The sequence below is a fragment of the Xiphophorus maculatus genome, chromosome 9, assembly GCF_002775205.1.
Source record: "Xiphophorus maculatus strain JP 163 A chromosome 9, X_maculatus-5.0-male, whole genome shotgun sequence".
Taxonomy (NCBI): domain Eukaryota; kingdom Metazoa; phylum Chordata; class Actinopteri; order Cyprinodontiformes; family Poeciliidae; genus Xiphophorus; species Xiphophorus maculatus.
Window position 1 is genome coordinate 18,147,867 of NC_036451.1, and position 12,074 is coordinate 18,159,940.

The 12,074-nt window shown below is 39.0% G+C and overlaps 1 protein-coding gene across 1 annotated transcript; it reads left to right on the forward strand.

Annotated features, from left to right (window-relative positions):
- The first annotated feature begins 623 nt into the window (after nt 1-623).
- LOC102230086 (protein ABHD17A-like) lies at nt 624-10,348 on the forward strand. The gene is made up of 5 exons (XM_005795620.2): nt 624-1,386; nt 2,806-3,170; nt 4,511-4,705; nt 5,509-5,688; nt 7,955-10,348. The coding sequence occupies exons 2-5, from the start codon at nt 2,812-2,814 to the stop codon at nt 8,178-8,180; spliced, it is 960 nt and encodes a 319-aa protein (XP_005795677.1). The 5' UTR covers nt 624-1,386; nt 2,806-2,811; the 3' UTR covers nt 8,181-10,348.
- Nucleotides 10,349-12,074: the final 1,726 nt, after the last annotated feature.

The window sequence follows — 12,074 nt, forward strand, 5'->3', positions numbered from 1 at the left end:
AACATGTAAAACCAATACTCACATGTTTCTCTAATGTATATTGTAGAAAATGATACATAAGTTGCAATTAAATCTATATTTAAGCAATACAGGTTATCAGAATATAACATTCAACCAAGCCCGTTTGCAAACAAAAAGTCTCGCAAACATAAACTGTGTATCTGTGTTGTTGCATTTTTGGCGGAAAATGTACAAACCATTTTCCACCAAATGTTTGGTGGAAATCATGTGGTGCAATTAATTAAAAAAAAAAAACAACAATCAGTTAATTGTTTTTAATTAATTGAAGTTACTTGAGCCAGAAATTTTACTCAAGAGTAGTGATAATGCTCACTACTGCACTCAAATAAAAATACAAATAAAGGCGCTTTTATTTGAGTACTTTCATAACTCAAGTAAAAGTAAGAAAAATACGGTGTAACAAAACGATACACAAGGAAGTGTAAGTTACTACCCAGTTCTGCTTGTAACACTACATACGAGCTTGAACCAGTTATTGATATTTTTCCTTCGTTAACACTTGGTTCTTGTGCGACGTATCTCTATTTATACCAAATATGCAAATAAACTGGCGTGGGATTTGTCAAACCAACTCCGGGAGCTTCCGTAACGAAAAAGGTTTCGCGTCATATCCGGTCAACTACGCTTCCGGATGCGGTGAAATAGCAAAGACGAAGGGAAACGCCGCTCCTACTAGGATTAATTTAAAGGACAAGACGCTGTCGGTGCAGTTAGCTGAGCTACCAGCGAAGCTCACATGGGACCCATGTAGGAAGTTTAAGTCATTTCAGACGGTTTGTTACGATAATCTTCATGTGAGCTGTTTGGGTTTTTGTTTTTTTACGGAGTGTTTATGTCTCCGAGTTGCTAGCTTAAGCCTCGGTTAGCGGGTGCGCAGACAACCAGCTTCTCTGTGAGATGATAATCGGACTCGCTGCCGTTTAACCTGATATAGCACTCCCTCTTTTCCCTGTTCAGCGGGATGCAGCTGTCTGCGGGTTTGGTTGTTTTCTAGAAGCGTAGTAGCTTAAAACACAGCCAATGGGTTTGTGATCAAGCAAACAAAAGACGAGGATTTTGGCCCATCGAGCCCATCGGGTTTGCTGTTTAAAAAAGTAAATAGAGTCTAAAGGCAATTTATAGAACTTTACAAAATGGCTGGACCCCGGACTTCAGTCTCTTCCAGGAAAAACCAGCTGATAGTTTGTAAATAGTGCTTCCCTGTCAGCTGCTTGGCTCCACGACTTTTTTTCTTGTTCTGCTGGTAGAGGACCTAAACTACAACTTGTGTTGGAAACTGAAGAGGAAGATCTTTTATTTATTTATTTATTCTCGTTTGTCTAAGGAAAGTTTATATTTCATACGCTGAGATCTTCAACTCAACAGGTACGTCAGCTTTCCTGCTCAGCATAATGTGAATTAGAGCAGATTTTCATGGTTGCCTGATGTATTAATTATTATTTCACTGACAATGACAGCAGACTGTGCAGTTAGGTACTTACAATTTGAAAATTGGATATGAAGAGCTCAATCATGTTTAAGCCCAGTGGTCTATTTACAAGTGTCTGGCTAGATGGATAATTTGTGACAAAAGAGGCAAATTAAATAACATTTTAGAAAAGACAAAGGAATTATTGCTCTAGAGTCTAAACCACTTGAAATGGATCAGTTTTTTAAAAGTAGGCTGTAATGAATTAAGGAATAAGTTAAAGCAAGAGATGTTTCAAAATTTTGCTACCAAACATTTTGACACGCCAACCCCAATTTTAGCCAGTTTTGCTACATTACGGCATGTAATGTAAAAGAGAGAAATAAACACAAGTTTTACAATATTTAGTACTAGATTTTATCCAGAACAGTTGTTTTTAATTAAGAATTCAACCGAGAGCAGTTTTTGTAACCATGTTTAACAAGTGCTTGAAAACAAAGATAAAAGGGTCAAGGTTTGAAATGATAACCTCCTTTGGCAACTTGTATAACTTATATTTTGAACAATTTAGATTTTTACCGTGACAGTAAGATTTACTAAAGACACAAATATGCTGTACTCCATTTAGCCTACTTGTCCTTTAAAAAAAACCATGTCGTCACAAGCTAAATTTTATTTTGTTAAGCTACTTACACCTTTTTATGCTTCCTTTTCGATATTGCAAATTGTTAACTTTGAGCAGTCTTTCCTCAGTAACTCTGTCCCCAACAAAGAGTGTTGCAATAAAGAGTAGAGCTTCTGTGTGGTGCGTTCACTGACCAGAAAAAGATTAGAATTTATTGATAGATTGAAATTCTCACAGTCTGGTCATCGGTCAGGGCAGGTCAAATTGAATATTGACCAGTTCTAGTCAACAACTCAAAAAACCTTTGGACAGTGCTGTGGATCCTATGTTATAGTAATGTTTGTACAAAACAAATAATCTTCCTATTTAATCTGAAAAAAATCTACACATTTTTAGTCATCATAAAGCAAAACCCTTAATATCTAGAGCTCCTTTTATCATTTGTTTTTAGTTGCTGACATCGACTCATTTACATAGCTGGCAAATGCTTAAATTGGTCACATATTCATCTTAATAGAAGTTCAAAACTACAATTCACATTTTGTACCCAGATCTTCTAATATAGGATCGTGGACTTGGATTATATGTATTCTATTGTTGAGAAACTTGCCAGAGATGTAAAAATGTTCATTACTGTCACCTCCAGGCAAAGTGGCTCACGCATGACATTGCCATAAGGCTGTTGTTGTGTTAGCATGGAGCTGATGTATATTCACTGGTACAGTGACCCTCTTGTCTTCCTGCACCACAGTGAAGGATGAATGGCCTCTCTTTCAAAGAGCTCTGCTGCCTGTTCTGCTGCCCACCATGTCCGAGCCGCATCGCATCCAAGCTGGCCTTCTTGCCTCCGGAGCCTACATACGCCTTTCTTCCAGACCCTGAGGCGGACCCCCCCACACTGGGCGCATCCGGGACGTCGAGCCTGCGGTCAAGGAGTTCGGCTTCGGTTTCTGGAGGAGCCAGTGGCGTGGAGGGAAAGTGGAAGCTTCACCTGACGGACCGAGCAGAGTTTCAGTACAATCAGCGAGATCTCGACGAGGTCGAAGTGTTCTACACTCGCTCCAGCAGAGGAAACAGAGTTGGCTGCATGTACATTCGCGTTGCAGGGAATGCCAGGTGAGAAGCTGGAAACAGTCTCGACTGTTTTTTGAGATTTCTTCTGTCTTTAATTTTAAAGTTAGTCTCCATTCCTCAAATGCATCTAAATCATGGGCTGTGACGTGTACCGAATATGTAGACAGCAGGTATCTGTAGAACTTGATTGTCGTATTACTGTCCATACCACAATAATATGGTATGCTTAGGATGGATCTACTGGCGTCGCACAACATCGTCCATTTATGGTGGGACAGAAACAAGCAACAAGCATGAGACATGCTATTGTATCACATATGTCTTAGTCTGACAACACAGGTGCTTAGATTAAGCCTAAGCACCTGTGTGAATTAGAGTCTCTACCTCCAACTAGAGACTTTTTCCCAAACATCCTGGACCTTAAAATAATTAATTGAACCGTGTGGACCCATACCACTCAGCGGAAACGAAGCTTGAATGTTGCTGGTGGCCGGTTCTTGAGCCCTGGAGTTCATGCTGTTGATCTTAATGTAGAGATGCACCAGTCAGAGAGAATGATTCCTGATCTTTGTTTTTGTTAAGGTTAAGTATAAGAAAGAAAACTGAATAGTATAAAAAAGAAACTGAAATCTGAAAATATTTGATTCAGGTTATTGCCCTCCCCTTTTTCCTGTTAACTTAACTGACTCAGAAATTTCCTCATTTTAGATTTTTCTAATTGATCACTGTCAACTAACATTCATTTTCCCCAAAAGTCTAAACTTTCTTCCTTCTTTCTGACTCTTTATAGGAATGTAAAGTTTTGGTTTCTCTTGTTTGTTTATTTTTTTATGGTTGTAATCATAAATAAGCAGCGTTGCACTCAGTGATGCTAGTTTCCAGTAAGTCGGAAACAAAGTTATCACAGGTCTGTGTCGTTGACGCCTTGTGCAGGAATCGGTACGTGGTTTATGATGCTGGTTTAAACATTAAACAGTTTGTTATGAGATAGAAACATAATTTAGATTAATTGAAGGACCAACCCTGCTAATTTATGCAGTTGCTTATTAACTTCTAAATTCAGTTAAAGAATAAATCTTCAGCAGTCATAGCTGTCTGGGTTTGTGCAAGCAGAAATACAGAAACATATATATTTGATGCATATCGGTAAGGAGAGCAACATGTTTTTATTTCATCATGGCAAAAACTAGAAAACCTGATCTCATTAGAGCGGTTTTTACTATATTTATTTATAACAAAATTCTTGTTGTTAGTGAAACAGTTCTCGGCTATTAGCTGAAATCTTATCGGTCAGAATCTACGCTGACATTTCTTACCATAATGACATTTCAGGAATCTTCAGTACATCTACCAACATTTCCTTTAAATCTGCCTCTTCTCAGATTTACCGTCCTTTTCTCCCATGGCAACGCAGTCGACCTGGGCCAGATGAGCAGCTTCTACATTGGCCTCGGTAGCCGTATCGGCTGCAACATCTTCTCCTACGACTACTCAGGTTATGGAGTCAGCACAGGCAAGCCCACCGAGAAAAACCTGTACGCAGACATAGACGCTGCCTGGCATGCCCTGCGTACGCGGTATGTTGTTCTAGAATCGTCCCAGACTCACTGGACTGTATTTTACTTAAGTTATGTCCTAACTAGGGGATATGGTGTCCTAACTCTTTCCCCAGTGAGAATCTACATTTTTATTTTGCAATTATAAAGTAAAGTATACCTTTTCTGTTTTCTGTTGGTAAAATGTAATTGAATCCCTTTTTTTCTGAAGATGATTAAAAAAAAAAAGATTAGATATTGTTCTTTGAACATCTATTGTGAAAGACCTGAAACTTTTATATGGTCCTCAGTTTTCTACATGACTGTAGGTACAATTTGTTCAGATCAACATGAGAAGATGGCGCTTAAAATGGCAAAAGTTGTGCTTGGGAAAAACAAAGATTGGTGGAAACATTTGTGTTTTGATACGCCGTTTATCTGGAGAGATTGCATACTGCAGGACAAAGCTATGGTTTTGTTTTCAAAAGTTTCAACAGAACCTTTGGTAACATCAGTATCATTCAACTTCATGAAGGTCAATTAAATGCATGGCATAAATGTTCAACCAAACAACCGTTCTGTATTGATACCAGATCTACCTGAAAAACCTTGGTGCAGGTGCCTCAATATGCCTGTTCATCTGCAAAGCCCAGATATGATTTTGTACACTTCTGTTACTAGGACTAATGGATTTAGAAAAAAAGGTAAATTCAGGGTTTTGACAAATTTTTACTGAAATAGATTCAGAACAAAGCGATTATTATTAAGTGGTTGTATTTTTTTGTCCTGCTCTCCATCTTGACACTCCTTTTACTAATGAGTCTTACTCTATTTATTTTATGTAGGTATTGCATAATCCCAGAGAACATTATCTTGTACGGACAGAGCATCGGCACGGTTCCCACTGTGGACTTGGCTTCACGGTATGAGTGTGCCGCCGTCATTCTTCACTCGCCTTTAACGTCTGGGATGAGAGTTGCCTTTCCTGACACAAAGAAAACCTACTGCTTTGATGTTTTCCCCAAGTAAGTCTTTCTCACCCTCTGCTCAGTGCTACACGTCTCCTTCTAGGGATACACCAAAATAAAAATCTGGGCCAGTATTGATATGCAACATTAATATTGTTACTATGGCTAATATTTATAAATGTGTATTCTATACCTACCTTTTTAACAGCATTAAAATAGACACCAGTTGCATCGCTGTCACATGACCAGACAAATACACATAAACAACCTCTTTTCCCCTACTGAAATGCAAAAGGCAGCAAGATGGAAGTAAACATTGGTTGATAATATCGGACCAATACCGACCTTATTGCAGATATATTGTGCATTCCTATCTCTTAGCACTTTATTGAGGGTGTCCAAAGTGTGGCCAGTGGCGCTACCCCCAGAAATATTTTTGCATTAAAAGAATGAATAATGAATGTTTGCATCTGGAACTGGAATGTAGAGGCCTGTTCTATAGTTAACGTGACATTTATTGTCGTTATACAGAAAATAAAAGTAAGTCAATATGATGCAGCGGTAGGGAGAGGAGAGCTAAGATAAATTCAGTGGAAGAGAAGCGCTGTCAAATAACAGCTTCCAGCTGTTTTCCTGTTATCTTTGTTACTTTAGGGGCTGAATATGGAGCGGGAGAATCCCAGTGATAATTCACACCTAAGTGTTAGATTCTATAGGTGGGTGAGAAGCAATTTGTTCCAAGGAGGATCTGGCTCGTCTAAATGAGCTCTTGCATACAACAGATGACTGCGTTTGTAGCGTGAGGGCAGAAAGGGCTTCATCACCTTGTCTAGCAGATGTTTATGTGCTATATTGTAGAATGAGGTAGTGAAACACCTTCTGCAGCAAGATGTTCTGCAGGTCTTCACAGGTAATCTGCAACAATTCTCAAAATCCTCTGCATACTTTCTTTTTTGGCCCAGCAGACCTGGATTTACCAGCTGCTCTGCCTGTGATGTTGCATTTCCTGATTCCATTGCTTCCAGTTTGAAGTAACACTTTAAACCTCTGAGAGGCTTTTATAACCTTCCCCTGAACCATAAACCTAAACATTTATTTTCAGAGCTACTGAAAATTCCTTATAGGATCCCATGAGGGCACTCTGCAGAGGAGTGAGGGATAGGCCCAAGTTGAATGAGGTTTAAGGCTTAGCAAGCTAATGTGGTGTTGTATATGTAATCGGCATTGAGCATTTACATACAGTCAAAGCAGCAAAATAGTCTAGTACGGACAGTGTTTTTTTGTTTTTCTTACTTTATTTTTAGGTTTTTGTCGGCTCTAGTTGCCTTTGACAGTTGTCAGACAGGAAAGCGGGTTGTGAGAGAGGGGAAATACATGCAGCAGACCTCCATATTAGTCCTTGACGTATATGAGTTGCACACTTTTACCGCTGCAGTTTTCCATGTTTGATTGAATTTTATACAACTAACTGTTGCGTCACTAAAAGTTATTTTATTTTATTTTTTTCCGGAAAACACCCCAGTTATCAGAAGTCACCAGGAAAGAAGCATGCTGAGGCGACTTCCCAAACATCTTAATACTATCAGGCCAAACATTATTGAGATGAAAGACTGAACCAGTAAAACCAGTCATGTGAACTTCAATTTGCATTTTTTCCTGCTTGATCTGATACATATTTGCGCTGCTACAACATAGGTTTTGTACATCAACATATTGCTGGCTATGAAAGTGTGATTTTCAGTTGTCCGATAATGCCCCATTAAGCTTTAAAAACTATATTTCTGATTACTATATTTCTCATAGTAATTGTTTGTGATTTTTAACATCATCTGTGAGTGAACTGTCACTTTAAAACAAGGGATTTTTTTTACAATATTACTTGACATTAGTTGAAAATAAAAGCAACATTAGTTCATATTTTAAGTTGTCTTTAGTGTCTTTTACCAGCTTTTATTTTGCTATGCTTTTATTAGCATAGCTAACAGTACAAAAACAGTCTTTGTTTGCATGTCCTGTTAAAATGTTGACCCTTACCTCAAATCTGACATTTCTAAAAGCTCCCAAATCTGTCATGTTCCTTGATGGGGCAGGAAGCTGACGAGGATAAAATGAGATCTTTTCTGCTCAGCTTTCCTGCTTTCAGATGAAAGTCTTGCGGTCGCTTTAACCCTGAGTAACATACAAATGTCTCGAAATGTTTAACCTCCACACTAAAGAGTGTTTTCTATACTGTGACCGGCTAGCTCTTAGCACAAGAACATTCAGTGAATATTAACCATACTTCAGTGATGCCTAACTAAACTTTCTGTCTTCAACTTTTCAGCATTGAAAAAGTGTCTAAAATCACTTCTCCGGTTCTCATCATCCACGGGACGGAGGACGAGGTGATCGACTTTTCTCACGGCCTGGCCCTGTACGAGCGCTGCCCGAAGGCCGTGGAGCCCCTCTGGGTGGAGGGCGCTGGACACAATGACATTGAGTTGTACGTTCAGTATCTGGATCGCCTCCGGCGTTTCATTGGACAAGAATTGGCTGTTCAGCACGCCTGACCTTCACGAGAACATCATCATGTCATTTTATTCTTCCTATGGCACTTAAAACGCTGCCTCCCTGTGTGGAAGACGGAAATCATGTTTTCTTAACTGTCCATCATGGCCCGCTGGACTACAGTGTCCCATACTTCTACTGTAGGCCTCTACAAGACCACGGACCAACGAGGCACAAAGAGATCTTTATAGTCAGATATGTTTAAGTGTGGAAGATGACGTTTAGACGGTTTCACTTGGCAGAAACCTAAGTAGTACTGATCATGTTTTAACAGGGCAGATAATGTATCTCTATTCTGTGCAATAACAAGGACACAGTCCACAGAACAATGGCATTTGATGATGTTCAAAGATACTGCTAAGAATCCATGGAGATTTTCTAGTCTACTTATACCTTGTGTGTGGGCGTGGGTGTGCGCGTGTGTGTCTCTGTGTGTGAAACTTTAATCTGTTAACTAAAGTTGGCAGAATAATATTGGAGCATGGGAAACACTTTTGTTCTAAAAGTCTTCATGCTAAAAATGGGGATTTTTTTCCGTTTTTGTTTAACAGAAATTTTAAATGAGACTCCATATCGGATTTTAGATCAAGTAATCATGGGACTTTTGTTTAATCTCTAACACACCTCTAGAATCAAGTGCAAACTTTAATAAATATAGACTCGGAATAGGTTAGTCTTTGTTTGTTGTCGCATTGGACTGCACTGCGTTGGAGGATGTTTCCTGTCTTGTGCGTGAACTGTGGTCTGAATTTTTCGGGTGGGAAAGGGACATCTGTACGGATTTAAGCTTGTACTCTGAGTCTCTGATTTAGTCTTCACTGTACTCAATGTTTTCCTCAGGTAACTTATTTTTGACATTTGGATGGGAGCGTTTCAAATTCATTCTGTTTATTTTAATAAGCTGAATATTTCTACAGGTGATTTCATGTCCTTTTTTTTATTTTTTTATTGTAAACCAAGTAATAAACCAAACTTTGATCCAAAAATGAAGGTACTCTTTGCAGCAAAGATTGGTGAAACTTTGACCTCCATCTTTTCTTCTTAGCAACTCGTGTAGATCCCAGTTGGGGAGTGGGATCGGACAGAAGAAAAACATTCAGAATCTCTTTAAGTGAAACATTAAAGTTATTCCTTTTTGTTGATCTTTTCTCTCACACCCGCTCACCTTTGCACGTTGTTCTGCGACAGGAAGGTTAGCGTTAACACTAAACGGGCCTGGATCATCTACTTCAAGCCTGTAAACATCTTTTTGATATTGATACTGCTGAGATGCATTTCTACCATCATACTGTGAATAAAACTTTCTTTCTAAAGAAATATGTTGATTAAAAAAATAATAATTCCCACTAAATACAGAGGGATGCAGCATCTGAGTACAGTAATTTTTTTATTGTGAAGCACTACCCTTTTATCAATATCAAGCTAAAAGATGTTTTCAGGGGTTTCCCTCTTCAGTCTTTTTAATGATCTGTAAACTCTAATATTTGTGCACAATTATAGAAGCTCTACATCTTTACAAGTCTTGATTTTCTTACAGTCTGTATTTTTCTTTGCAGATCCTTTCCATTTTTTATATTACAAAACAGGTTTTTTTAATGTGGCTGATATTTTGAGCTTAGTTTGGGAAGAAAAAGTAATAATGTCCCCCCACTTAGCTTTGTTTTTCTTTATTTTGTCCGCAGGCTGCAAACTACCAAAGTTTCGTAATGAAACTTTCTGTGTTTAAAGCTAAGAATACACCATTGTTTACCCTTATGGGGTCTTTTTGAGCTCTGAGAGATGCAATGCAGCAATTTTCAAGGTTCTTCATCAGTTCCTGAACCAAAATGTCACCCAGCCTTTCTGTTGCTGATGTTTTCTGTCTTCACATGCTGCAGGGGGAAAGGTTCAAAGTTGATTGTTTTTTTGTTTTTTTCCTGTCTCTTATTTATGTGATCTTATGTTCTAAGTTTGCATCCATGTTTCAGTTTGAATCTTTATTAAACCATGTGAGCTGATGAAACACCATGACACGGGAGCTTTATGTAAATGGCTTCTTTTCTTACAAATTGCAGATCTCATGTAAATGCTCCAATTCTTTATTATACTGATGATTTTTTTAGGTTTAAAAGATTTTGTTTTTCTCCAAGAGTTGAAAAGAATGACTCAATAAAACATACCCAGATGTTAATAGCTGTTTTGTTCTCCTTTTTTCATCAAGACTGCACTGGAGGGTGTCAGAAGATACATTTCTATGTCTTTTTTTTTCTATTTTTGTTTAAAGGAATTAAGTCTTTCACTCGAGGCTTTTCTGGCATTCTTTGAATAAATACCTACCAAGGTTTAATGAGGAAGATCCCAGAATGGCTTGAATGAATGGCTGATAAGTAAATAGGTCTTCATTTACACTTTTCAGATGCGCTGTTTGATCACTTGTTGGCTTTTCAGCTGTTGTGTTGAACAAAGGAGAAGGCTCAAATGAGGTTTTGTTATTTAAACCTGTACAAGGACTGTGGTGCGTCCCGGCCTCCCCTCTGTCTGCTGTCACGGTGAGAGCTGTGGGAAACGGAGACAGATGGAGGGTCAGCTCCAGCTACTCTCCTTCTTCTGCTCAGACCAAGTGCAACTGCAGTGGCATGTCCCCCCGCGTACAAGGCACAGCGAGTGCAGGCTGACCCGCTGCAGACGAAAACAAATCTGCAACCTTTTGACACGGACGCGCCTTCTTGCTGAACGATGCCAAGCCATAACAACGGAGGAGTCAGACGAAGCAGTCTGACAGCTGCTGGCGGAAGGCACAAGAAAGACAGATTATCATCCATGTTCCATTGACCTGTGACAGAGATAATCAGCTCGCTGCCATTCACAGATCACAGCAGTTGTCTGTCTAAAAGCTGGTTTTGCATTCAGGGAGAAACTCATATGCACCAAATTGGCATTTAAAGTGCAGAGGATTCCCTGAAGCCTTACCGTATTCAAATCTAACTAGTAAGTGATGCAGAGACGGGAGAAACCTCCCCGTTTTTGTATGCAAGCAAGATTTTTCAATATCCTTCCTGCAATGGTGCCTGTTCACAGATTTATGCCGTATTCCCCTGATCTTGAGTTTATTCCTGTTGGCTGTTTTCTGCTGTGGGTTGACGTTTCTGCTCGGATTCACTCGGTGAACATTCAAGGACAGAGCAGCTTCTGCCAAATGCCAGTAATAAATATCCGCCCGGACCGACAAATCATATTTACGGTGTGTCAGCGATGCTGCTTGACTGATGCTAGCCCACGGCCTCATCTCAAGCATTCCTCTTCCTCTCCACCAGCACCACCTAATGTGCCAAAATGGACTCCAAGAAGGTTTTTTTTTTTAATCCAGATGTTGTGATCTATATATCTCCAGATTAACATATAACATACAGTTGGGTTCAAATGAATAGCATTGCAACATCACAAATCAGATCAGTCACTGTTTTTGGTAGAAATATAGAAAATAAATTGCTAATAGGAGAAATAAAAACCCAACAGTCGACAAATGCATGCTGCTCTCTGTGACTGAATCATTAATTTAAAGAGATTTTGGTTAAATTATAACAGTGGAGAACAAACAGTGAATCATTTCGTTCTATAAACAAACTGGCTTGAAACAAACAAGTGTCAAACAGGATGAAGGCAGAAAGTCTTGTCCCTGCAGATGGGTCAGTTCAGACTTTGTTCAGAACAACATACTTTGACTTAATAGTTGATTGGAGAGATTCAGAAGTCAAGAAAATGATAGTCTGCTCAGCTAAAATACACCTAATGCTTTGGAAAGGAAACAAGAAACCACCATTCAAAGAATGACCACAATCACAAGAGTGAGCCAGTACTTAGCTGGTCTACAGTTGTCTGTCGATACTGTAACATTTTGCTGTTAAATATATACAACA

Excerpts from the sequence above, each read along its gene's own strand:
- LOC102230086 (XM_005795620.2), top strand. The coding sequence starts at position 2,812 with ATGAATGGCCTCTCTTTCAAAGAGCTCTGCTGCCTGTTCTGCTGCCCA. Across the intron at positions 3,171-4,510 it reads CGCGTTGCAGGGAATGCCAG|ATTTACCGTCCTTTTCTCCC; the intron begins GTGAGAAGCTGG and ends GCCTCTTCTCAG. Across the intron at positions 4,706-5,508 it reads TGGCATGCCCTGCGTACGCG|GTATTGCATAATCCCAGAGA; the intron begins GTATGTTGTTCT and ends TATTTTATGTAG.